The sequence below is a fragment of the Myotis yumanensis genome, unplaced genomic scaffold, assembly GCF_028538775.1.
Source record: "Myotis yumanensis isolate MYYU_CA2020_CCGP unplaced genomic scaffold, mMyoYum1.0.hap1 SCAF_7, whole genome shotgun sequence".
Lineage (NCBI taxonomy): Eukaryota > Metazoa > Chordata > Mammalia > Chiroptera > Vespertilionidae > Myotis > Myotis yumanensis.
The window spans coordinates 1,859,750-1,885,787 of record NW_027223758.1 but is presented as its reverse complement, the minus strand read 5'-3'; the positions used below and the strand labels follow the sequence as shown (position 1 = coordinate 1,885,787).

General features: G+C 48.8%; 2 protein-coding genes across 11 annotated transcripts in view; both read left to right on the top strand.

The window, feature by feature from the left end:
* The window catches only part of MYT1 (myelin transcription factor 1), a 62,769-nt gene extending 55,127 nt beyond the window's left edge, over positions 1 to 7,642 (top strand). For 4 of the 5 annotated variants that reach the window (XM_070419532.1, XM_070419533.1, XM_070419530.1 and 1 more), the window contains one exon: positions 100 to 1,823. In XM_070419532.1, coding sequence (XP_070275633.1) covers positions 100 to 240 — 141 coding nt within the window. In that variant the 3' untranslated portion in view covers positions 241 to 1,823. Of the gene's footprint in view, positions 1 to 99; positions 1,824 to 6,752 lie in introns of those variants that run through there. The other variant, XM_070419534.1, reaches the window with a different exon arrangement.
* Positions 7,643 to 10,227: 2,585 nt separating this feature from the next.
* PCMTD2 (protein-L-isoaspartate (D-aspartate) O-methyltransferase domain containing 2) lies at positions 10,228 to 25,765 on the top strand. 6 transcript variants are annotated; one of them, XM_070419526.1, is made up of 7 exons: positions 10,228 to 10,334; positions 13,292 to 13,404; positions 13,790 to 14,120; positions 15,803 to 15,905; positions 17,057 to 17,228; positions 20,186 to 20,309; positions 22,831 to 25,765. In XM_070419526.1, exons 3-7 carry the CDS (start codon positions 13,814 to 13,816, stop codon positions 23,208 to 23,210), a joined length of 1,086 nt encoding a protein of 361 aa, XP_070275627.1. In that variant the 5' UTR covers positions 10,228 to 10,334; positions 13,292 to 13,404; positions 13,790 to 13,813; the 3' UTR covers positions 23,211 to 25,765. The 6 variants fall into 6 exon arrangements, 5 of the variants coding, with proteins under 5 accessions (XP_070275627.1, XP_070275626.1, XP_070275629.1 ...); XR_011472082.1 differs by lacking the exons at positions 10,228 to 10,334; positions 13,292 to 13,404; positions 22,831 to 25,765 and adding exons at positions 10,929 to 11,216; positions 20,497 to 21,454; positions 22,769 to 22,816; XM_070419525.1 differs by lacking the exon at positions 13,292 to 13,404.
* Positions 25,766 to 26,038: the final 273 nt, after the last annotated feature.

Sequence of the window (26,038 nt, the reverse complement as noted above, 5' to 3'; positions counted from 1 at the left end):
AGTGCTGGGTGGGTGGGGCCTCGTCCCCTGCGGCTCCACATTCTTTGAAACCCTGGGGCCGCAGCGGGCAGGGCTTGCTAGACTGGTTCTGTCCTCCAGGAGCCAATATGTGAACAGAATTTCGACGCCTACGTGAGCACCCTCACCGACATGTGCTCCAGCCGGGAGAGCTACCAGAACCCCGAGCACAGGGCCCTCCTGGAGAGCATCAAGCAGGCCGTGAGGGGCATCCAGGTCTAGGCCCCCAGCTGGGCTCCATGTTACCTCCCCCACACTGCCCTCCTGGAGGTTCCCAAGTCACAGTGACTCCTGGGTGGAGCCCGCTTCACGGCTGATCAGAGGGGTGCCTGGAGGGCGGGCTCCCTCCGATGCTGGTCAGGCCACGGCCGCAGCCTCCCTGAGCGAGGGCAGAGTGTGAAGTATTACAAAGGGATTTATTTTTGTTTTCTGAAAATAATCTGAAGAACAGCTCGAGGTCTCCAGTGGTTCTCAGGGAAGTTTTGGAGTTTGCAACCACGGTGTTCCTGTGTCTGTGGCGCTGGGGGTGGCCGTGGTATGAGCCTGGGCCCAGCCGGCGCGGCTGCTCTGCGAGGCCAGTGTGGCGAGTGTGTTTTCTGTTTTCAGTTAATTCAGTTTTGTGTTAAGAATGGAACAAAGCACCGCTCCAGAGGGTAAGGTAGGAGCAGGCCTGCAGCCCACCGTCAGCTCCAGGTGTCTAACCTGGGGCGCCCCTGAGAGCCAGCCGCTGGCTCACCCAGAAAGCACCTAGCGCCAGGGCGCCGGTTGCCCAGCGCCACACAGCTCCCTCGTGGGCTGCAGCCCTGCACAGGGCTGACTCAGGGCTGGGCCTGGACTCGGTGCCTGACCTAGGCCTGCGACCGGCACTGCCTGGGTCAGCTCAGCTTGACCTAGGTGACAGCGTCCGTGAGGTCAGGGGACACATTCTAATCGGAGACACCAAGGTTTCACTCCTTGTTAGATCTATTCAAGATGCGAAAAAAGGTAAATTTTAATCTAATGTGTTAAAAACACAATGTTCCTACATGTAAATAGAGTCCAAATCAGTTGTGACTGCAATTCCAAGTTAGTATTTACAAGTAGAGAAATTGCTCTTTCTGGAAGAAATTTAAAAAGTAGTTAGTTTAATTATTCTGTAAATTATTTAATTTTGTCAAGATGTAAGTATTTATATTCACAACCTCTTTTATGTTAACGTTTGCTATTTATTTGACATTTTTATTTATTAATTTTATACTGTTTGAAGTAGCCCCCCCCCCCCCACATACAGGATACCATGAGAGAGAAATAAAAGAAATCAAAGTGAAATTAACAATTTGACTATGAGGTAGGCCACACATACAAAAAATCTTGCTATAACTTCTAGTTATAATTTTGATGCAATCAAGTTATTTTTAATATATTTTGTTATTTATTCTTTTAATAATGGAATTTTCAAAAAGTATTTTGTAACTGAGGAAGTTTGATGATTTGGGGGATGGCCCTCCCTTGTCCAATGGAGAGAAAGGCTTGGTTCTCTTTATCCCTTTCGGTTCCTTTTGTTTCAGGCCCAGCAGCAGCTCTGTGTTTATTGTTGATGTGTGTGTAGCACAGCTGTGTGTCGTGTGGCGTCCGTGTGCGGATCGTGATGGCGAGTCCTGTCACTAGGGGTGCTGGCCGCGGCGCTGAGCAGTCGCCTGCCCACTGGCCCAGCTCCTCTGAGCTCATACTGTGACCCTCCTTCCTCAGGAAATGTGTGGAACCACAGCACAGCGCTCTCGGCGTGCTGGCGGCTGATTTCCTAATAAAAGCCCCTCTGACTGTGATGGCGTGTGCGCGCTGCCTCTGTGCCTGCGCCTGTTACCTTTGTGGGGCAGCCCTTGCTCACCTTCCGGGGGAGTGGGGGTGGGGTGTGGACTTTCATCTCAGGCCTCTTCCTGCTGCCACCCAGGGAACCCGCAACTTCCCGAGGTGTGGTTCTAGAAGGTCTAAGGCACTGCACCCTGCCCTGCCTACACGACAGGCATGTGCAAACCAGAGTTTTCTTGTAGGCTTAGGGAGTAGTCTTCCTGCTGAGGTTGTAATTGGGGGCTGGTGTGGCTGCCTCGGGCCATCTCTCCTGGCCACAAGGAGAAAGCCTGCAGCAGGAGAGAGTTTGGACCTCTCAAGGGAGGCAGGGCTGAGAAGTGGGGAGAGAAGTGGAGGTGGGAGGAGGAAGGAGAGAGCTCTCTAAGGATCTTCTCAGAGCTCCTGGATCCAGCCATACCTGAAGGCTATATACCCTTGCAATTCCCAGTTATATGAGGCAACAGAGCAATAGATTCCCTTTTTTTGGCTTAAGTCCCTGGCCTTGCAGGAGCACCTCACCGTCTCATGCTCCTGTGCAGGGGGGCATTAGCTCCCCAGGGTTAGACTAGGTTAGGGGCACACTTTGACCTCCTTGGGAATGTGGCCCTGCAAGGTGACCTGGAGCTCCCGTTTACCATGTGAACACAGGAAATACTTTAGAAATCCAGGGTTTCATTTTCAAACCCTGTCTGAGCAAACAGTCCAGGGCACGTTGGTGTGTAGAGGTGCCAGCTGCTGCTGTAGGACAGAGGGCACATCACAAGCAAGGAGGCGTGTGGAGCCTGTGTCCTGGTGTCCCCTTTGCTGAAGCCCCACTGGGGACAGGGGTGCCTGTGGCCTGGACTATGCCCATGCTCATCGGCACACAGATGCTTGGATGTGAGCCAGACTGATTGTGAAGTGTCCACTCTGCAGGCTGAGAGTTCGCTTGGGAGTGGGGGAGCAGGGAGTGGAGGTACAGGGTTGCCCCCTTCTTGGAAGAGTTGGCCCAGGTAGATGCCATCGCCTGCCAGGATGTTCCGACCATCCCCAGGTAGGTGGCTCTGCTTAGAGACCCTCAGGACTCCTTGAGGCAAAGGCACATCCCCTAGAGCTCCTCTGGCCCCCCAGCCAATGGAGGCTCAGGCAGGCCCATAGGCAGCCGCAGGACTGAGGGGTGGTGCAGCGATGGGTCAGGAGTGCTGGGCGAGGTCCCTCATGGGGGCTCTGGCTTCCGATGCAGAAGCACAGGTGACAGCTCTAGGCTGGATCTGGCCCATGTCCCACCCGAGAACCTTCTGCAGGTCACTTCCAGCCTCTCTATAAAGGGGCCCCAGTACATGTTGCTGAAGGAGGGGGAGCCTAGACCCCAGCTCACTCACCCTAAGGACACCCTTGAACCCGCCCCCCTTCCCATCTGTACCAGCTGCCACTCCTGGTTCTGAGCTCTGCCCCTGGCGGGTGGCAGCCACCTGATGTCTGCTCACAGCTGCCACGCAGGCCTCCCGTAAGCACCCACAGTCTTGCTGCCGCCCACCTGGCACCCGCAGAGCACTTGCATCTGCTACCGCCACCTCCCAAGTGACATCTGCCACCAACAGCTTTAGTCAGAAGTTCTGGAGTCCACTCTTCCCAAACTGGTCCCACTCACGCTCTTCCCTCTCCTCAGCCACAAGAGACAGTGAAGGAGTGGCTGGGGTCTAGCGAAGGGGAGGGGACCCTTAACCTTGGGACTACATCCTAATAAGTGCGGTGTCCTGTAGACAGACCTCTGGACCCGGGTCTGGTGCCACTTCTTTGTAAGGACCCTGCATTAGTCAGGTTTCTCCAAGAAAATGGAACCAATAGGAGACTGATTAGATATATAATAGATTTAACGAATTGGCTCATGCGATTGCTGGGGCTGAGTCTGAACTCTGCAGGCCAGGCCAGAAGGCTGGAGGCCCAGGAGGCGTTAATGCTGTTGCTTCCCCCCTAGAGGCTGTCTGGGGGCTGAACTCATTCCTCTCTGGGGATCTCCGTCTTCGCTTTAGGGCCTCAACTGCTTGGACGAGGCCCACCCACATGATGGAGAAGACTGCTGTTCTTAAAGTTTACTGATTTACATGTTAATCACATGTGAAAAACACACAAAAACATCAAAAAAAGCCTTCACAGCAACATCTAGACTGATGTTTGACCAACCACCTGGGCACCATGGCCTAGCCAGGTGGACCCCCTTACCTCCCCGCTCCCCCCCACCCCCCCATGCATGGGAACATTTTGTTAAGGTGGTTTGTTTTAAGATAAGTTATTTTTATTTTGTGAGTCATTTTACATGTACAAATAAAAAGATTAGAGTTCACCAGTATTTTCAAATCAACATCAAGCCCCAGTCGCCTGCGCAGCACACAGCAGAGAGGCCCTGACAGGACTGAGCTGAGTGCCTTAAAAAGGGGAAAGAATTCTTTTTCCCTTTTCAAAGAACCTAGTTTGGATGTTCCCGTCACAAAAGCTGTGCTGTGGTGACACCTTGTGGTGACGTTTGAATCTTGTTATCACTGTGGCCTCAAGCGGCTGAGGTGCAGACCCTCCTGGCTCCCTTCAGGCTAAGGCCGTCCACACCCGCTTCCAGCCTAAGGGTGTTTCATGCACCTGCCGGCAAGGATCTCACTCAGAGACCCAGGACACCACGAGAGTGGGCACGAGACCTTCCTCCCTGTGGAGATGTCAGGAAGGGGGGCGGGGCGGAGCTGCCACCCACCCTCCCACTTCCTCTGCAAAAGGCAGTGAGGGCGGCCTTAGCAGCGCTTCCTGGCTGACATGGGAGCAGAGGAGGACCCACGCCCCCCCCCCCCCCCCCCGACCCCCGCCCCGCCCCGTTTGTCTAGCTCCACTCCACCAGCTGGAGGAGCAGTCCTGACTCAGCTTCCTGGCCACTGTCTGAGGATTGGAAATGGAGCTGCTGCTCCTCAGAACAGGAGGCTGAGAGCTGATAAAACACCGTGGTGACTGTAACTGCCAAGGCAGTCCTTGCCCACAGTAAAGCGACAGCACTGTGGCAAAGAAAACAAGTGGTGTCTTCAGCCAGGACAGGCGGGCAAAGGAAAAATTACTGTACAGACATGTAACTCATACGTACCTTCCCCACGTGGCTGTCCTTCCTTTATCACATCACACTGTGTGAGTCTGCTTCTTCTTCTAGCTTTTATTTTATCATTTCAAAGAAGTAATAGCCTAGTCCTGGCTGGGTTAATCAATGGTTAGAGTGTCGTGTTGGCCCGCAAATGGAAGGGGCTCAGTTCCGTTAGGGCACATTCAGTTGGTGTCTCTCTCACATTGATGCTTCTCTCTCTCTCTCCCTCTCCCACCCTCCCTTCTACTCTCTGAAAAAGCAATGAAAAAAATATCCGCAGGTGAAGATTAAAAAAGTAATAATCTGTATTTTTGAGAGTAGTTTTAAGATTGCACAAAAGTTGCAGTGATAGTAGTCCTATTATTAGCAGCTTGCATTAGTGTGGTACATTGTTATAATTCATGTGCCAAGATTGATACATTAACTAAAGCCCATCTTTTTTTTATGGATCATGTTTGGTGTTGTATGTAAAATATCATTGCCATGCCCAAGGTCAGCTACATTCTCTTCTATGTTATTTTCTAGAACTTCCATGTGAACATTGTGAGGTTTGTGTCTAGACTCGTTTTTGCACGTGTGGATGTCCAGTTGTGCAAGTACCAACTGTTGAAGAGACTGTCCTTTCTCCATTGTGTTGTCTTTACTCCTTTGTCACCCATCAGTTAACTGTTTTTGTTGGGGTCTATTTCTGGGCTCTCTGTTCTGTTCTATTGATCTATTTGTCTGTGTTTTTCACCAATACCACACTGTCTTGATCACCATAATTTTACAGTAAGTCTCTTTATTTATTTAATATTTTTTAATAGATTTTTTTACAGAGAGGAAAGGAGAGAGATAGAGAGTCAGAAACATCGATGAGAGAGAAACATCGATCAGCTGCCTCCTGCACATGCCCTACTGGGGATGTGCCCGCAACCTAGGTACATGCCCTTGACTGGAATCAAAGCCGGGACCTTTCAGTCCGCAGGCCGATGCTCTATTCACTGAGCCAAACCGGTTTCGGCTACAGTAAGTCTTGAAGTTGGGTGTGTCAGTCTTCCAGCTTTGTTCTTCTTCAATGTTGTGTTGGCTACTGTGTTTTTTCCTCTCCATATTACTTTAGAATCATTCTGTTGATGTCCATAAAATAACTTGCTAGAATTTTGATTGGACTGCATTGAATCTACAGATCCAATTGGGAAGAACTGACATTTTAACTACATTGAGTCTTCTTATTCGTGGACATGGAATATCTGTGCATTTATTTAGATCTTTGATTTCTTTCATCAGGATTTTGTAGTTTTTCTTATACAGATCTTGTACTTTGTTAGACTTATGCCTAAGTATTTCCTTTTTTGATGCTAATGTAAATGCTATTGTGTTTTTAACGTCAAATTCCAATTGTTCATTGCTGGCTTATGGTCATGCACCACATCGTTATGTTCCGTTCAATGACGGACCACATGTGCAGCGTGGCCCCATAGATTAAAATGGAACTGAAACTCCCTGTCACCTAGTGCTGTCGCAGCCTGTGACTTCAAAGGATTTGCCAAGGATGAGGAGGTCGCAAAAGCCACCAGCCTGTGGTTGAGATGGCCAGCACCTCCAAGCTGGGTGGAGGAGGGTGGCACGAGGAGTTCCGGGGACTGACGATTGAGGAGCTGATGGACCTGGAACAGCAGGCAGAGCTGAAGAAGAGGCAAGAGAAAAGGAAACTGCAGGAGAAGAAAAAGAGGAATCACCAAGAAAACTCAGCGAAGGGCTTCGCAGAGCGTTTGCAGACTTCAACCAGCTCCTTAACACATGGGCCCAAACTGAAAGTTTTCATTCACAGGGAGGAGTGCTCCTGTGCCTACAAGCAAGTCTATGATGGAAAAAAGAAACCAAGCCAACCACCATGGACAGATTTCTGAAGAGTGACCTCAGGAAGAGCCCGGAGGTGCTCCAGCAGAAGGCGTGTGGTCACAGGAGAGGACAGCTCACACGCGTGTTGCCTCTAAGACCCCAGAGGGGACAGGACGTGGAGTGGGGGACGATGATAGTGATGATCCTGACCCTGTGCAGGCCTCGGCTAATGTGAGTGTTTGTATATTAGTTTTTACCAAAAAAAGTTTAAAATGAAGAAATAAATTAAAAACTTTAAAATAGAATAATGTAAAGAATATATAATGTATTTGTTTTAAGCTAAGTGTTATTATAAAAGAGTTAAAGAGTTTCTGAAGTAAAAAAGTGAAAGCTAAGGTTACTTTACAACTTAAGAATTAAAAAAATATGTTGACTGTAGCCTAAGTGCACAGCATTTATAAAGTGCCCAGGGGGATGCAGGCCTCATATCACCCCCACTCACCCCTGGCTCATCCAGAGCAACATCTAGCCCTGCAAACTCCATTCCTGGCAAGTACCCGGTACAGGTGCACCATTTTTATCTTTTATGCCATATTTTTACTGTGCCTCTTCTATGTTTAGGCACATAAATATTTACCATTGTGTTACGGTTGCCTAGAGTATTCAGTATGGTAACATGCTGTATAGGTTTAATGTCTGTGTCTACTAATGTTAAGATCTATGTCAGCTCTGGGTCACTTTCTTTTTAAAAAAAATATATTTTTATTGATTTCGGAGAGGAAAAGAGAGGGAGAGAAAGAAACATCAATGATGAGAGAGAATCATTGATCAGCTGCCTCCTATATACCCCTTACTGGGGATCAAGTCCACATCCCAGGCATGTGCCCTTGACCGGAATTGAACTCGGGACCCTTTAGTCCGCAGGCCAACACTCTATCTACTGAGCCAAACCAGCTAGGGCTCTGGGTTACTTTCAACGGATTGATTTTTCTCCTCATTATTAGTTGCATTTCCTCCTTCCTGTATGCTTGACAATTTTAGATTGGATGGCAGACACTGAATTTTACCTTGTTGAGTGCTGAAAATTTTGTATTCTTATATTAAATACTAGAGCCCCAGTGCATGAAATTCATGCACTGAGGGGGATGGGGGAGTCCTGCGCCCTCTTGCAGTCCCAGAGCCCTTGGGGGATGTCTGTCAGCTTAATCAGATATCCGTAGTGCTCCGCTGTGCTTGTCAGCCATGAGCCTGGTTTCCAGCCGAGTTGCGCTCCCCTTGTGGGAGCACACTGACCACAGGGGGCAACTCCTGCGATGAGCGTCTGCCCCCTGGTGGTCAGTGTGCATCATAGCGGCCCATAGCTCTGCCGTCCAGTCGATTTGCATATTAACCTTTTATTATATAGGATTGTTTAGCTTTGTTCTAGGACACAGTTACTAGGAACAGTTTGATCTCTCCAAAGCTTTGTTTGATTTGTTAGCTGGGGTCAGAAGCTAGTTACTCCCCATGGTTGAAGCAAGATCTTCTCTGTACTGGACACAAGGCTCCCAGTCCGCTGGTGGGTCAGGTACTGATGCCTACCTGGTGCAACTGTGGCCAATGTTACCTCTACTCATGGGAACCTGCAGATCTCTGAAAACTTCCTCAGGACCAGCCTGATTTGGGACTGCTAGCTGCCTTGGTCTCCCTGCATCCTCAGTTTTATTTCCTTAACTCCAGGCCCTGCTTGGACTCCTCTCTGCATTGTGGCCTGGAAACTGTTACAGCAGTAGGAAGAGGTGATTGTTAGGTTCGGCCCACTGGCTTCTGACCTCTTGGGAGTCATTGAGCTATTGCATAACACCCAGCACCCTAAAAACTGTCGGTTCAGCCCTAACCGGTTTGGCTCAGTGGATGGAGCGTCAGCCTGCGGACTCAAGGGTCCCGGGTTCGATTCCGGTCAAGAGCATGTACCTTGGTTGCGGGCACATCCCCAGTAGGTGTGCAGGAGGCAGCTGATCGATGTTTCTCTTTCATTGATGTTTCTAACTCTTTATCCCTCTCCCTTCCTCTCTGTAAAAAATCAATAAAATATATTAAAAAACAACCTCAACAACAAAAAAACCTGCCGGTTCACATATTGTGTCCATTTCTTGGTTGTCTCAGGCATCTTGGTCAGAGTTTTAGTTGCAGATGATAAAAAAAGTTCTGGAGGTGATGGTTACACAACAATGTGAATGCACCTAATGCCACTGAACTGTATACACTTATTAATGGTTAAAATGGTAAATTTATGTTTTCTACATATTTTCACAATTAAAAAACAACTAAAAAATGGGGTTACCTGAAGCAAAGGAAGCCCTAGTGCTGTACTTTGAAGACAACACAACCCAGCATGATCTCCACTCATGTCCAGCAAAGGCATCTCAACAACGCTGGCGGGTGAGGGCTTATCAGACAGCCCGCGCGGCCCCTCGGCCAGGCCCCCGCTTAGGCCGTCAGCTTCACGAAGTGGACACGCCCTCTGTGTGGGAGGCACTCGCTCCTGCGCTCCAGCTGCTCGCCTCCTCAGGGCAGCTTTCAGTTCACACCTGCATATTACTCCTTTTCATAATTATTCAAAAAACTTCTCTTTGCCTTGTAGGACCCAAAGAAACTCGGCCAGTAGGCCCTCTAGCCCAAACTCCCCTCCCCCACATCACCGGAGACGGGAATCCTGCAGGAGGCGCTCAGGCCCCGGTGGATGGAAAAGCCCCCCTACGCCCAAGCCTCTGCTCACGGCCCGCCTCCTCCTCCCTCTCCCTCGCACCGGCGGACTTGCACGGGGCTGCGGGGACTGAGTCGCACCCCTAGCTCCCAATCCTTTTTGTTTGCAGTCAATACCCAGGAACCGAGACGTTGTGACATGAACGCTCATCGGTTCAGACGGGGACTAGGTGTCACTGGGGATGTCTTCAACTGTCCCTATGGACAAAACAGCGACTTTGCTGGAGCTCGGCGGCCTGTTCCAACCGCGGGGCTTCTCTGCTGGGGCGGGGAGAGGGGAGGTTCTGCCCGACGCCGGTGAGGCGGGGTGGGCGGCCCGGCAGCCGGGGCTCAGGAGGGGTGGGCGGCCCGCTCTAGGCTGGATCCCTGGCCCCGCACATCCTGGCGTGAAGGTCCCTCCCGAGCCACCCGAGGTAGCCGCCGCCGCCAGTGGCTGTGCCTCACCTGCCCCTGCCGGTCGTGCTCTCTGAGGGGCCCCGGCTCGCGGGGGGGCGCGGAAGGATTACCCGCCCCTCGCCCGGCCTCGCGGCCCTTGGTGCTCCGCTCCCCGCAGGGCGCCAGGACGGCCGGCCGACAGCCAGCTCCCTGGGGCCTGCGTCAGTTCGCGTCCAGGACCTCGAGGGCGGGGCCGACGGGGGGCGGGGCCAGGCCCCCGCCCTGCCCTTTCCGGCGCCGTGCCGGGGCGCACGCGCAGTCTGGCCGTTGGCCGCGCAGGCGCCGTGGCCGGCGGGTGTTTACGGCGGCGGAGGTCGGCGGCCGCAGACGGGCCGCGGACGGGCGAGCGGCGCCCGAGGAGCCGTAGGTCGCGGGCCGGCCGGGCCCGGAGGTAGAGCCGCTGCCGTCGCTGCCCTGGGCCCTTCCCGACGGTCCACCTGTTCCCTCCCTGGTCCGCCCGGCCGGCCCCGGGGTCTCCCCGCCCCCACGCCCCCTCCCCCCCAGCCCGTCGTCACAGCCTTGGTCGCAGCTGCCCCTAAGTTACGGGGGAAGCGTTCGAGTTGGGGGTCGGGCAGGTCAGGCGTCTCTGCGGGTTAGAGCCGGAGGCCTCCGCCGGAGGGGCCCAGGGGGGCCAGGCGGCGGGGCGGCCCTCGTCGCTGGTGGCGCCGTCGCCCCCGACCTTCTCGCCGAGGGAGCGGCAGGTGGAAGCGGGCGTTCCGGTGTCAGTCTGTCCTTCGGGGATTAGTGCAGTCCGGTCCCCACGGGCCGCTGAGAACTCGTGGCCGAGCCTGGGGAGCCGCACACTCGGTGTGGCCCTGGGAGGCGGGGTCCGGCGGCTGGGACTCGGCCGGCATTCGGTGCCGGGTCCGCCCGCCTCGGGCCCAGGAGCGCGCGCTCGGCAGCTGGCAGCGCTGGGAAGAGGGAGCCGTCGCCCCTGCTTCCGTTCCTCGGGCAGTAGGTGCGGGCGGACCCTTCCCCGCTCCTGGTCCGCCGGGATGACGTTGCCCACATTTTTCCTGAGTGATGTTCACGGTGGGACATGGCCCCCACGTAGAGTCGACAAACACGAGGATGGACGGTGGCCCCACGTTCGCGGCTTCATGCCTGCGCCCCGCGCATCCATCAGGAGAGCCCCTGCCGCGCGGGTTGGGGGAGCGGCCCGAGAGGGAGGTGCGTTAGGCCGGGGGCTGCGAAGGACCATCCAGCGCGGCGTCCGAGAAAGGACAGCGTCCCTCTGACGAGTCGGGTTTGAATGAACGGACGGGAGATCCAGGTTTGGAGGCTTGATGACTGATGGCATCGGGGTCAGCAGTAAGCCGTGATGGTGTCCACTGGGAAGGGAGCCTTAGGTTCCTGCAAAGTTAATCAATATTCAGACCCTGCAGATGGGCGCATGCATCTCACCAGTGGCAGGGGGTAGGGTTACCCCAGAGTTACTTAGTCTGTCATTTTGGACAAAGATTCCCCACATGTTAGGTATTAAAGGATGTTGCCCCTTTGAGAATTGTTAAAAGCTGCATTTGTTGTGGGTAAAAAACAGGCTTTTGACCAGACAGTCTTGGGTTTGAATTCCAAGCCTCTTACAAGTTGTGAAGCCAAAATGAGGTCGTGACTGGCAGGTGGTGCCTGAGTAAATACAGCAGGTTGAAGCTGTATTTACTAAAAAACTAACTTTTGCACCCTGGCTGGTGTGTTCAATGGTTAGAGTGTCGGCCAGAGCACCGAGGGGGTCTCGGCTTCAGTGTCTGGTCCCTGGCCCTGGTCGGGGTGCACGCGACATTGATGTTTCTCTTTTTCATCCCCCTTCTCCCCCCAAAAAAAGTAATGGGGAAAATTTCCTTGGGTGAGGATTAACCAACCAACCAAATAAAAAAAGTAGCTTTAGCATATGGAATAAATTCTCAGTGAGGCAAAGTTGGAGATAAGTGATAGTACTTAGTACAAAATAAAACCTACCGATATATAGTCTGTGTTTGCCTTGTGGATGGAATGATGGTGTCGACATCATGGGTAGGCTCAGACCCATGGTGGGGTGTGTGTGGTTCTAGGCTTTTACCTAAACCCTGAAGCAGCCACACAGAGCTCCACTTAACCAGTGACCCACATTTTAAGATGATTGTCCTAGACTAGGGGTGTAGACTTGAACCTCAAAACTAAGTGGCTTATCTAAGATTAAATTCGACCTCATTAGCACAGTATCCCACAAACTGGCCATGGACCCACACTTCACCAGGGCTCTGAAGCAGAGCAGGGTGGAGGGAAACGCTGGCCCCAGCGCTGTGTACAGCCTCCTCTTCAGCTCTGAACCCCAATGAAGGAGAGTAGCCGTCCCGGTGGTGACATGGAAGCGTGTGTATCGAGCCCAGGCTCTCACACGTTTGTGTTCTTGTCAGAAGATGGCGATTCGTCCATGTGCTGGTGTATTTTTTTTCCTGGGTGACCCTCTCCCATCACCGCTTCCTTTGTGTGAGTGGAAGTGGGTGTGGAATCTCTCCGCCCAGTCTCTCCTTAGAATTCTCTTTCTGTTAGAAAGCCAGAGGATTGTGAGGGCAAAGCAAGTATACATTTTGTAATAACGAAATTATAATATGTTGTTATAGGAGTTGGCCTGATTCGGAAAAAGTTACATGGACGAAGTATAAAATTTGAAAAGATATCTTTTTTAGCTTTTTGAAGAGTAAGACCTTCCAGAGCCTTTTCCCTAGTGATTCGATGAAGGCACATTCGGCTATTAGTTGAGCCAGAGGGTGTTACTTGGTATTCTTGTTGTTGTTAGTCCTCACCCAAGGATGTTTTCCCCTTGATTTTTAGAGAGGGTAGAAGAGAGGGAGGGAGAGAGAAACCTCAGTGTGAGAGAGACACATCCATTGGTTGCCTCCCACACATCCCAGCCAGGGCGAGCGATCAAGCCTGCAACGGAAGGTACGTGCTCTCTTGACCAGAATTGAACCCGAACCCTTCAGTCCTCAGGCCAGTGCTCTAACCACTGAGCAGCCGGCCATGCTTTCTTGGTTTTCTTGAAGGCGGGTGGGAAGATGTAGCTTATACTGTGAAAGAGCTGAAGGACGGCAGAGCTAGACTTCAGAGCAGGGGTTGGAGTGGCAGCTCCTCCTACCTGGAAACTAGATTTTGTGTTTGTTACAATGTGTTCTGTTGGGGAAGAGAATTTTGTGGATGTTTTCAACTGAACTGTGTATGGACGGGGCATTTGTGTGTGTGTGAGGGGTGCAGAGTTGCCTGATAGCATGTAGGACACCATGCACAGTAGGATTTCAAATGACCAATAAGTTTTAGTACTTGTTGTTTACCTGAATTTAAGTGCCTTTTTTTTTTTTTTTTGCATTAAAGGTTTACAAAAAAAGATCTGCAGCACTTGAAATATTCAAAGAACAGTTGCTATTAGAATGAGTTTTTAGACTGTCTGCCCTCCTGTGGTATTACATTCAGTGATTTTGCCATGGGTGGGTATATCCCTTTAAGGCAGATCTGTATTCAAGATAGAATTAATCCTAAAATTTTGACTTTGTGGATTGTTGATGAAAGTACAGTATGGGATTCACAGTTTAATTAAGGTTTAAAGTTAAACATGTCATAGGTATCTCAAGTTCAAATTAAAAAGATTTAATTCAGTTGATACTATAAGTTATAGACTTCCTTCTGGATTGGTACCACTGAGTTTATTTCCTTCTGAAGCTGGCATCCTTGCTATGGGGCAGGCAGGGGTAGACAAAATATATTCCATCTGTATTTCAGAATTCAGAATTTGAAATTGGTATGTGTTTAGTACTTTCATTGTTCTGCTCTTACCTTTAATGTAAATGGCTCTTTAAAAATTTTTCATTGCAGTGTTGCCCGAGTGTGATCTCAAAGATGGGAGGTGCGGTGAGTGCTGGTGAGGACAATGATGAGCTGATAGACAATTTGAAGGAAGCACAGTACATCCGGACCGAACTGGTGGAGCAGGCTTTCAGAGCGATTGACCGCGCAGATTATTATCTTGAAGAGTTTAAAGAAAATGCTTATAAAGACTTGGCATGGAAGCATGGAAACATCCACCTGTCGGCTCCATGCATCTACTCAGAGGTGATGGAAGCCCTGGACCTGCAGCCGGGGCTCTCGTTCCTGAACCTGGGCAGTGGCACCGGCTATCTCAGCTCCATGGTGGGGCTCATTTTAGGTAATTGGGGGAGTTTGCAGGACCAAAGAGCTGCTGGCAGTGTCCTTTGAAGGGGTCTGTCTAATTGCCCGTGGCCTTCCCAGTGTTATCTGGTATCATTTACCAATAGTCACTGGGTGGGCTGGTGGGCTGGCTCCCGGTCCCTGTCCCCTGCCACGTGTGCCTCCAGCAGGGGTCAGCACACCTTCCTCCCCAGCAGCGGAGCCCCTGGACCAGCCGTGGGCAAACTACGGCCCGAGGGCCGGATCCGGCTGGTTTGAAATGAATAAAACTAAAAAAAAAAAAAAAAAAAAAGACCGTACCCTTTTATGTAATGATGTTTACTTTGAATTTATATTAGTTCACACAAACACTCCATCCATGCTTTTGTTCCGGCCCTCCGGTCCAGTTTAAGAACTCATTGTGGCCCTCGAGTCATAAAGTTTGCCCACCCCTGCCCTGGACAGTGGTGTCAGTCTGGATCTTCCCTGGTTTCCTGACTCGAACTCGCCCAGCATGCCCTGCCACTTGCTCTAAACAGAGTAATTAACTTCAAAGTCCCCTGGGATTCAAAGTTCTCTCAAACAGTTTTTGTTTGTTTTGTGATTTGAACACTGGAAGAATTAATGCCTGTAATGTTATTTTTAGATAAATTCCAGGATGAGAGGGATTTCACAAGCTAACTTACTTGAAGCCATTTAGTAACATATCCGATAACTGAGGATTCATTTAATTCCTATCTTGTGTAAAATGAGGGCGGGGGAGGGGAAAGGCATCTTAACAACTATCATGGGCAGAAGCTTTTCTGGAAAAATAAAATGTATCAACGCAGAGCAGGGAGCAGGTCCTGGGCAGCCTTACAGGATGGAGGAGGCCACTCTGTCCCGTCCGGAGGTTGACAGTGACTCTGGAGAAGAAAGATGTCAGTTGTGAGAGAATCCACATGGGGTGTCCGGAGGAGGAAAGGAGAGCGTGCAGTGTGGAGCCTGGAGAATTGGCACATGTGCCTCCACTTCCTTGCAAGCACACCCAGAGGCGCCCACAGGGCCCACACCCTCCAGAGAGGAGCACTGTGCCCTCCATCAGCACAGATGGTGCTGCCTGTTTCTGACCTGCATGGAAACAGATTCCCACACAGACTCACCTCAGCTGTTTGTGTTGATCGTTGTCACCCAGATGTCACCTGGAGGAAGGTTCCCACGCAGGGAGCACTGACAGCAGGAACGGCGTGATGTCTGTCACGGTTCCCTCTGATAGAATGTTTCACTGTGACTTGGAATGGCAGTTTCTTCAATGATGATTAAAACCTGTTTTGTGAGGATTATTAGTGCCCACCTCTGAGTGTCTGGTGGGACCTTCTGTGGAAAACAGTCCTGTATTAATGTGCAAACATGTTTCTTCAGTTATTGGCAAGACCTTGAACTATTGGTTTCAGACCTTGGCTTTTTTACATTTTTAAATAATTCTTTGGAAGTTGGAGAGCAGGGAGGTTCAGGCTTTGGAAAGCTATGGAGTCAGTAACCACAAGTGAGTGAGTGTGATGTGAGCAGAGCCTGCCTTGCATGTAAAGATTAGCTCGAGGTGATGTGTTAAGATTAGAAAACCTTGTGAATTTCTGTAATTGCTCACACAAAGTCAGGAGAAATGCAGAGTAAGAGTTGTCGCTCCAGTTCTGAAAGTTTTCTGGCTCTGAACCCTCGCAGGTCCTTTTGGGGTAAACCATGGTGTGGAGCTTCATCCAGATGTGATTGAGTACGCAAAGCAGAAACTAGACTTCTTCATCAGGACCAGCGACAGCTTTGACAAGTAAGGTCAAGTCCTGTCCCTCGGTCAGGGTCTGGGTTGTAAGGTAAACTTGATGAGACGGGGGGGAAATCCATCCCAGTGTTCTTGGACCAGCAGGCATGGCTGTGGTGTGGCAGGGGACCAGGATGTGTGGTCTAATTGTTTAAAAGTATATTGGGGCTCTGGCTGGAGTGGCTCAGTTGATTGGGCCGTCCTGCGCACTACAGGGTTGCTGGTTCGATTCCTAGTCAGGGCACAGGTGCTGGGGTTGTGGGCTCCATCCCTGGTGGAGGGCGTGCAGGAAGCAGCCAATGGATGTTCCACTCTCACATTGATGTTTCTCTCTCTTCCTCTCTCTCTAAAAAAACAAAAAGCAAAAAAAACTTAATATCTCTCTCTCTCTCTCTCTCTCTCTCACGCACCCTGGCCGGGTAGCTCAGTTGGTAGTTGGTTAGAGCATCTTCCCGATATGCCAGGGTTACAGGTGGCAGGCTCGATCTCTGGTGAAGGCACAGACAAGAGTCAAGCAATGAATGCATAAATAAGTGGAACAACAAATCGATGTTTATCTCTGAAAATAAATAAAAAAGTTTTAAAACATATATATTGGGGTTTTAAGGGCTTTAGATTTGTTCACTCTGCTACCTAGGTAAAGGTAGTTTTTCACCAATAAGAGAGAGAAATGGAATGTTCACTTTGCTCAGTTTTCATGTTTCTTATAGAGGTGTTTTATCACTGATGGTTTCTAAAACAGTGAATAGTATTTGTAACTAGTTCTTGCCATTTTTAAACAAGGCATGAATATTCTTATTTTAGGTATTAAAATTTTTAGAAAAACCAAATGTATTTTACTTACCCTCATTTCTGTTGTGTAGTGACTTTGAATAAAATAATTATAAATGCAGGGAAAAGATAGTGATGATTGGAGGTTGGATGATTTAAGCTTGGATCATGCTTATAATGTTCACTTTCATGATACTTTATTTGGAATTTCTAGGGTTTAGTTATTAATGGCACAATTCTTTTTGAAGTCTGGCTTCCATGCCAGCTCAGTAAGCTGCGTCACATGGTGTAGGTTCTGAAATGAAAGTCTAACCTGTGGTTGGCATAGATTTATTATAGCCCTGTTACAAGTTACGGAGGTGTGGAATGAACACACTTCTTCCTTTCAGGTTTGACTTCTGTGAACCTTCCTTTGTTCCTGGCAATTGCCTGGAGCTTTCTCCCGACTGCGCTCAGTATGACCGGGTGTACTGCGGGGCAGGCGTGCAGAAGGAGCACGAGGACTACATGAAGAGTCTTCTCAAGGTGGGGGGCATCCTGGTCATGCCGCTGGAAGAGAAGGTCAGACCCCTTCCTAACTGACATCTTTGCACACGTAACTGTTTGGCAAGGTCTGTTGCAGGTAGTTGACACATATTCTTCCTTGTAACAACTCCATGGTCACAAATGAGATAGCAGGCAAGGACAGGTCTTGGGTTGAATAAGCATCTCTGAGCCTCCCTGTGCACTCCCACCCCCAGCTGTGCTGTGGTGCTTGTTCTGTTACTATAATTACTTATATAAAAGAGTAGTCTATTCCAGCTGGTAGTCTCATTGTGAGACACTGTGATGGTGATAGTTCACAGGAATCCCTTGCTTGGTGGGCATCTTGCCCAAGTCTGCTGTTTGGTCATGCATGTTTTAGTATGTTTTCAGTACTGTGTTTCAGTGGGAAAAATAGACATGCATTGGTCATTGGGAAGGATGATTCATTGTCACAAAGAACTAGGAAAAACAGAATGATAAAAATTATGAGATTGTGCATTTTAAAAAAATTTTTCTGTAATTGTTAAATGTTTGCATTTAACTCATTTTGTTTGATAAGTAATCATTCATTTTAGGAAATGAAGGAACACCAGGGACAACTGCTCACAATTTCATTCCTGTTGGCTGAGTGTGGTCCTTTTACCTGTTTCTAGTTTGATGTCCTTTTTACAAAGGCGACAGCACATGTTTGAGAAGTCACACTGGGTTACTTAAAAGAGTTCGTGAATATGTTTTCAAATCAGTCAGTGCTCACACCATCATTTTTAGTCCTTGCCTGGCAGCCACTGGTGTGTGGGCCTAGTTTATGATCCAGTTACTGTGATTGGACATGAGGTTGTGTGTTGTGACTCACTGTTATTTTACTGTTACATAAAGACTCAATGAGTTACCCAAATTAAAAAACAATTACTCATAAATATTTCAGTATATATTTGGGTAAGATAAGGGTTCTGTTTTTAGAACATAGTCCTAAAACCATCATCAACCTAAAAAATAGTAATTTCTTTTTTAAAAATATGTTTTTATTGATTTCAGAGAGAGGCAGGGAGAGGGTGAGAGGGATAGAAACATCATTAATAGAAAGAATCATTGATGGGCTACTTCCCGCACACCCTCTCCTCTCCCAGGGAGAGTCAAGCCCACAACCTGGGCATGTGGCCTGACAGGGAATTGAACTGTGACCTCTGGGTTCATAGATCAACGCTCAGTCACTGAGCACACCTGCTGGGCAATAGTAATTTCTTAATATCTTCAAATGTCAGCTAGCATTCCATTTTTCCTGATTGTCTCAAGGTTAGTTTGAGTTGTTTATGTGAATGCAGGTCCATGTAAGATTTATGTGTTGAATCTGGTCGGAGTATCTCCTAAGTGCATTCATCCTTAGATTCTTTCTTTTTCTTTGCCATTTAGTTTTGAAGCATTTAGACCATTTGTCTGACACAGCCCCCTGCAGCCTGGACTGTGGGGTTGCATGTCTCTGTGGGGCTCTTTCCTGTGTTCTTCTTCCTGTCCTTTCCTCCAGGAGATGGTGGTGGGTGTTGGCCCTCTGCCAGTGGTGTCAGTGTTACCTGTCTCTCAGGCAGAACGCCTGTCCCCATCTGCCCAGTGTGATGTTTATCCACAACATGTGGCATCACCATGATCACCAACAATCTGATGTTTATAACTAGTTCAAGATTTTTGGGGTGTGTGCTTTTTGCCATTTTATTCCACTGGAGACGTGCCAAGTAGGCCGTCCTGCCGGGTTGATCCTGCTGTTTTCACAGGTGACAGGACCAGGCCTCGTCTCTGCTCTTTATTCTCAGAATTCGGAGTGGGTCCTTCCTTACAGATGACTGTAGGACTCTTCATGGTTTTGTAGAAATATATAGGACCTTTGATTAGAATTGTGCTACAGCTGGATTAATTTGAGGGTTAGAGACATATTTTTAATATTCTGCTCATACAGAGCATGAAATAGGCATTTATAGTTTTAAGGGCTCACACATTTTTTTTATTACATTTAAATATTTGATGTTCATTATAACTAGAAATTCTCCTTTTAAGAATGTCTTCCTTTGGGTGGTGGGCACACAAGTGCAATACAGATCTTGTATCATAGAAACCCACACCTGAAACCTATATGTTCATGTTGACCAATGTCACCCCAATCAACTTCATAAACATTTTTTTTAAAAAAAGGAATGTCTTTGCTAGTATACAAGAATGCAAGTAACTTGTTGATGTTCATCGAGTACATGGCTACTGAATTCTTTTATTTCTGAGATTTGTGGCATAGAATCTTAGTTTTTAGATGGTTTGCTGGTTTAGATATTTTTAGATTAGAGAGTATATAATCTTAGCAGGACAGAGCTGATCAGAAATAGTCCTGTGACCTAGGTGTGTATGGTGGCAGAACAGGCCCACAGAACACAGGATGGTGTGTTGTCTAATCGGTTCTGCTGCCCCTGGAATTGTGATTCACAGGAAAATGTGGTGAGACCTGCACGCAGTTAGCCACTGACTCCGGGGTCCTGGGCAGCATCACTGGGAAGCTCCTTGGACACTTCAGTGCGCATCTCCCAAGGGGACAGGAAGACTAGACTCCCAGCAAGGAGCTGTGCTCTGTGATTGCAGCTGTTGGGCGTGAGTCCCCACTTGCTGTAGGAGATCTGCCGGCCAGAGTGCGGTGTAGACTGTGTGTGTCTGATGACTGTCACTTCAGAGCCCCCACGTCCCCCAGCATTGAAAGTGGTCTCATCAGAACCCCACACTCCTTACTGGACTGTGTCCTCTTGTCCTTTAACTTCTTCCTCTGTCATAGACATTTCCTGTCAACAGGAGTTAGGGTGAGACGCTTGGCTGTGTTCAGACTAAATGTATCCGCCGTTCATGTCACATCGCCCTCGGGTGTTTCATGATTCGTGTATCTGTGTGGTTTTAGATGGTGTGTAGGAATGATTATATTTATTCTAACCTACCAGGAGTTAAATCTTGTTTTGTCTCTGGGATAGTTGACTAAGATAACGCGCACAGGACCTTCTGCATGGGAAACCAAAAAGATCCTGGCTGTTTCCTTTGCTCCTCTGGTCCAGCCGCGCCGCTCAGAGTCGGGGAAATCAAGACTCGTCCAGTTACGTGAGTACAAAGACCGTAGCCCATCATTTGGATGTTTTGAATTTCATTAGAAGGAACCTTTAATATTAAAGAGCATTTCCCACTCACTATAACCTTAAACTTTTCCAAGTGATTTTTAAGCATTTAAATAATTATACTCCATTTCCAGCTTATTGTACGTGATTTTAGCCTTGTTTTATGTCTACAGAGAACTGCTGATGGTGATGCCCTGGGAAGCAGAAGAGCCACATAGAAGGGGAATTAAACCCGCTCTGTGGAGAGTGTGTCCCGGCACCTCTGGCTGTGGGGCTCCTGCAGACACTGGTCCCTCTGCTCCCGGGTGGCTGCAGGGCCACGTGTCCGCCACCCGGCTCGGGTGGGCAGGGCCAGGTTTGCAGTGGAGCCTTACTTGGCCAGGCCTGTGCCTCTCACTCTGTTAGGGTGCAGACCCAGCAAAGAGCTAAGCACTCAGCCAAATGTTTTATAATTTCAACAGAGATTTACACAGCAAGGAGGATTGCAAGTGTCTTTATTTAAAATAAAACTATTCAGCATGCACTCTGCTTTCTGATCATTTAGAAAATTTGGAAAATGAAATAATATATAGGAAGAAAAAAAATCACCCTTAATTTCAACACCCAAAGATAACTAATACTTGTTGGTGAGTTCCTTCCAGAATCATCCTTTAATGTATGAGAGGAATCACTTACCAATGTGATGTTCTTCCTGGTCTCTGCTAAGTGCAGGTCACATGACATCAACATGGTCAGTGAAGTGTGAGGAACTGGGTGGGGTAAGGAGCAGCCATAGAATGTGCAGAGGGTCTGAGAGGGCTAGGTGTGTAGAGAGAGAGGGTATTTGTGCTTGGTCCTTGAGGCTGAGAGGAGTTACCTACAGAGAGAAGAGAGGGAGGAAGGGATCCAAGGCCGTGACTGTGATGTGCATGTCCCCAGGAGCTTAGAGGAGGCAAGAGGGGACCCTGATGGGATGCAGGTTAGCCTGCAGTTTATCACATGGGCTGTGCAGAGCTCCTGCGTGTTCAGGTAAGAGGTGGTGCGTCTCACTCAGGACCACCCTCTGCCAGGCAGGGGGCGCAGTCGTGTCCATGTTCCGTGAAAATCCCAGAGGGTAACTGAGCCGATGCTGCCCACGGCAGTGTGTTGGAGGTGAGGGGACAGTCGGGGGTCGAGGAGGCTTGGTTGGGCCTGGCTGATGGGTAGAGGGCACCCTGATATGTGGGTTTTGAGTCCGTGTTTCAAAGTGAATATTGGATGATAAATAATCATGTAATGCTGTTTAGGGCTCATGAAGGGAACAGCAGTCCATTTGTTTATAACTTGATCTTTGTAGACCAATAGTCACACTGATGGAAACAGGGCCTAGTGCGGTCCTGTAGGTGCCGACAGGGTCAGCCGTCAGAGTGAATGGGCAGCACAGGCAGGAACCACTTAGGAGGCGATTGGGATTTCCCAGGCTAGAGATGAAGATGGATGGTGAACACTGGCCTGAGAGGGAAGGGCTGGGGCAGGCCAACGGGCCTCTCTGAGGAAGAATGCCAGAGACAGTTGTAGGTTCGGGTTTGTGATCAGGACTGGGTTATAGCCCTGGGAGCTGCTGGCCGGTTTCTTTTAATTGAAGCCACAGACTAGATGTCAGATCAGGAGAGAGGAGAAAGGGTCAAGTCAGAACCTTGGGGAGCAGCATTCGGGCTGGGTGGAGGAGGAGCCAGGGAGAGGTTCGGGCTGACACCATCACGCGAGCAGGTTACCTCCCCATGTGACCCACGTGCCAGCGCTGTCTGTGGGAAGTCTGGTGGCCTGTGAAGGACTCCTTTCAACTGCCTTAGGAGCAGCAGCTAGCGGCAGGGTGAGCCCCAGCGCCCTTCCTGGAGGAAGAGGACAGTTGAGCAGAGAGGAGAGTTGGTGCTGACAATGGGGTAACAGGAACTTTCAGGATCCCTGGGTTCTGTGGGCATTTGCTGAGGTTCTGCGAGGTTCCCCGAAGGTGGGTGGCGATTTTTTGGAGAACTCAGGTACTGGAGGGGAAAGTGATGCTGGTTTTGAATTTACTGTATTGAAGCACTTGACCCCTCGTGCGCAGAGCCTGAATTGAACAGAGCCTCAGTGACCAAGTTTTCCTTTTCTTGTGCTATAGAGTTTTTGTTCTTAAAAATGTGTGGTTCTACTTTTCTCTACTTTAACAACAACAACAGAAAAGTATTCAGTTTATAAATCACAGTGAAAACATTAAAGTAGGTGGGCAAGTGCTGGATGGCACTGGATGAGAGAGCCCATGGGCAGACACACAGGGACCAGAGGGCCAGAGGGCCGTCCGGGCTGGGCTGGGGAAGACACAGAGCAGCCGGGCTTTCTCCTGCCGGTCTCCACCAGCAGGTGGTGCCCTCCTCCGTCTATGTGCAAGTTAGGTGTTTAAAGTATTTCCTGAAAAGAGCTCATGTTCTTTGCTTTGTCCACATGCAGTTTCCAGGTGGTTAGGCCTGTGTTGTCATCACAGATACTGACTCATGTCCTTTGCGCTGCAGCCCCCCTGGCGGTCCGGAGCCTCCAGGACTTGGCTCGCATTGCCATCCGGGGTGCCATTAAGAAGGTCATTCACCAGGAAGCAGTGAGCAGAAATGGGGACGGACTGAAGGCCACTCCCAGGTTCAAGCGAAGGAGAGTGCGTCGCCGTCGAATGGAAACCATTGTCTTCTTAGACAAAGAGGTCTTTGCCAGTCGGATTTCCAACCCGTCTGAGGACAACAGCTGTGAAGGTTTAGGAGAGGAGCAGCGGGAAGAAGAGGAGCAGAACCTGGCTGAGATGAAGCCAGAGCCCCCCGTGAACTTCCTGCGGGAGAAGGTCCTGAGCCTGCCCCTGCCTGACCCCCTGAAGTACTACCTGCTCTACTACAGGGACAAGTGAGCGCACGTGGGTGGCGCTGAGGCTGTGGCCAGCGGAGTGTGCCCTGTCTGCACGGTTCTTCCAGTTTGATCTTGATTATCTTGTAGAATTTTCATTAAATGGTAGATTTCTTTAAATATAATCTGACAAATGTAAGTGCATGGGAGAATGTTTTCTTGAAAGGGACAGAGTCTCCTGGAGAAAGGGCTCCCCCCAGCTCGTGGGAGGTGCAGGGAGGCATGTCTGCACAAGCAGTGAGACCAAAGGGGCCCGTGCCGTGCTGTGTGTGGAGCGTGAAAGCACACCTTTGTAAGTGTGGGGGACTTCTGAGTGTGATACACGTTTGTCCAAATTTGAACTTGACGTTATCAACCTCTTAATTCGTGGCCCTGACTTTCACTAAACCTAGCTCTCCATTCTTGACAAGCCCTCCCTTATTGTAAGTAATTGAAGTAACTCTTATGGGAGTTGTCAGTTTGTGGGTTTTTAAAAATTGTGTTGGGGGAGGAGGAATAAAAGTATCAAACTGCCAGATATCTTTTAGGAGTTCCAAAAGAATTCCAAGGAATTTTTTCCTGACACCTTTCCTTACCTTTAGAATAATGTCACCCTGGCCAGGTAGTTCAGTTGGTTGGAGCATCGTCTAGATACACCAAGGTTTTGGGTTCGATCCCTTGTCAGGGCACATACAAGAATCAGCCACTGGATGCTTTAAAAAGTGGAGCAACAATAAATCAGTGTTTCTCTTTCCCTTCCCCTCTCTACAATTAATCAGTCAATCAATCAAAAAATAAAAGATCCAATGTCTAGTAATCCCTGAGAGAATATCCTGAAGAATGAAGCGCATGTCGTATATAGGTAATAAACAACGTAACTTTTACCCGGACGAAGGGGATCTTGGTGATTCTTGCTAGGGTTGGCCTCTGGGGACCGAGGGCGTGGCCCTCAGAGCCGGTGGAGGCCCTTGGCCTGTGGGAGGGGCAGAGACTGGCAGACTGGCCGCCTGCCAGCGCTTTTCGCTTTTCTGAGCTTCCGTTGGTATTTCTCTGTAATCATATTAGAGTACTGACTCAGATTTTATCTTTTGTAATTCTGGAGAAAAAAGATTTGTTAGTTTTGTAATTTTTCTTAAGAACAAATATATGTATTTTGCTAGCTCCATTACACTAGAGCAGTTTCACTCTCGGGGAACCGACCTCGGGGCCTTGTGTGGCGGGAGCTTTTGTCTAATCAGGTTCTGGATCCGGAAGGAAGGGTCCTGTGGGTCTGGTGGCAGAATGTTTTGAAGTTACAGTGCTTATTCCAAAACACTCGTTCTTTCCAAATTTTTTTTTTTTTTTTTTTACCCAAACAAAAGGATAGTATTAAATGTTAACAGTAAGCCCAGTAAACAGAGTGCTGATGTTGGTCAGTCACCCAGAATTGAGGGTTAATTTTATTGCTTTACATCTTGGGTATTGCTGAGGTTTAGTGTCTCTGGTTTTAACCAGTTAACTGAGTCCTGGTTATTTTTTTTTCCACCTTTTTTGCTGTTTTTAGTAGCTGAATCCTTTCTGTCACAGGGTGCTGTGAGCATGCCTGGCTGGGAAACTGCTGTGTCCTGGGCTTGTGCATTGAAGCTGTTGGGAAGAAGCACTTCAGGGCTTAGTGTCCTGCCTGGGACTCGGCCACTCTGAGAGCAGGGCGGCGCGCTCCTGCTGACACTGCAGTGCGACAGGGTCTCGATCCACAGAGGCCTCCAAGTCATGGACATTTTTGGACATGATACTAAATGTGATATCTGTGAAATCTGTTCTATTTTGCGTACCCCTATGATTGTATATGGATTTCATTTCTTTTAAACCACGTTTGCCTTATAAAAGGCAATACAGAGGCGTGTGCCTCGGTTGTGGGTTCCCCAGCCGAGTTGTGGTACATGTGGGAGGCAGCCAATCAGCGTCTCTTGTGTTAATGTTTCTTCCTCTGCCCCTCCTCTCTCCCTTTTACTCTCTAAAATCAATGGAAAAAATGTCATCAGGTGAGGATTAAAAAAAAAAAGGCCATGCATAACACATGTTTTTTTTATGTATGTGTTAAACCTTGCCTAACAGTTTTATTTTACATGTTCTCAGTTGTGATTTTTAAACCAGAATTTGGTTAAAAAAATAAGATGCTGTAATATATATGAACTAGCTTGGTGTTTATCTTGTAAACATGACGGAGAGTTGTGAGTGGGCCTCCTGTGGGCCCCGTTGCTGGTGTAGTGTGAGTAGCCGGCGACTACGTGGTCTGTGCTGCCTGCAAGCCCGTGCGGAAACCACTCTCTAGACAAGGTGGGCTTCTGTGTAGAGTCGTCTGTATTTTTATATGTGACTTTTGTCTTAGAAGTAGGCGAGCCATAGAGATGTACTAAACAGAGATCAAGTTTATAACATTAAGCGTGTAATGTAAAAATCAACTGTGTGTATGAAAGTGCTTTAGCCAGTCTGGAGCTTTCAGGGGATTAATGTAAGAAATTGGAAACTGGTTTAAAAGCTGATATACCTGAATAAATACAAGATATCAATAAAGGCAGTTAAGACGTTTTAGCCTTCTTAGCATTGCTTCTGTTTCTTGTCTGGGATAGATATTCTTGCCTACATTCCCCCCCAACCCCCAAAATCTTAAAAAATATATATTTTTTCTTTCTTACAGTGTGTTTTCTTTCACACTTTGTTACTTAATTCTGGGACATGAAGAGTGCCTGTGGTTAGATTTTTGGCACAATTTTTCCATGACCTGAAATACGGAAAGAAAATTGGGTACTACTGGTAGCTATACATTTTACCAGCAGCAAAGGGTGGAGGGTTTAGGGTTTAGGGTTGGTTTGG

Bases quoted from the DNA above. Each gene is read 5' to 3' on its own strand.
- PCMTD2 (XM_070419524.1), top strand. From the start codon at position 11,196: ATGAACGGACGGGAGATCCAG. The intron at 15,906-17,056 runs GTAAGGTCAAGT...TCTTCCTTTCAG, and splicing joins ACCAGCGACAGCTTTGACAA to GTTTGACTTCTGTGAACCTT. The intron at 17,229-20,185 runs GTCAGACCCCTT...TCTCTGGGATAG, and splicing joins TCATGCCGCTGGAAGAGAAG to TTGACTAAGATAACGCGCAC.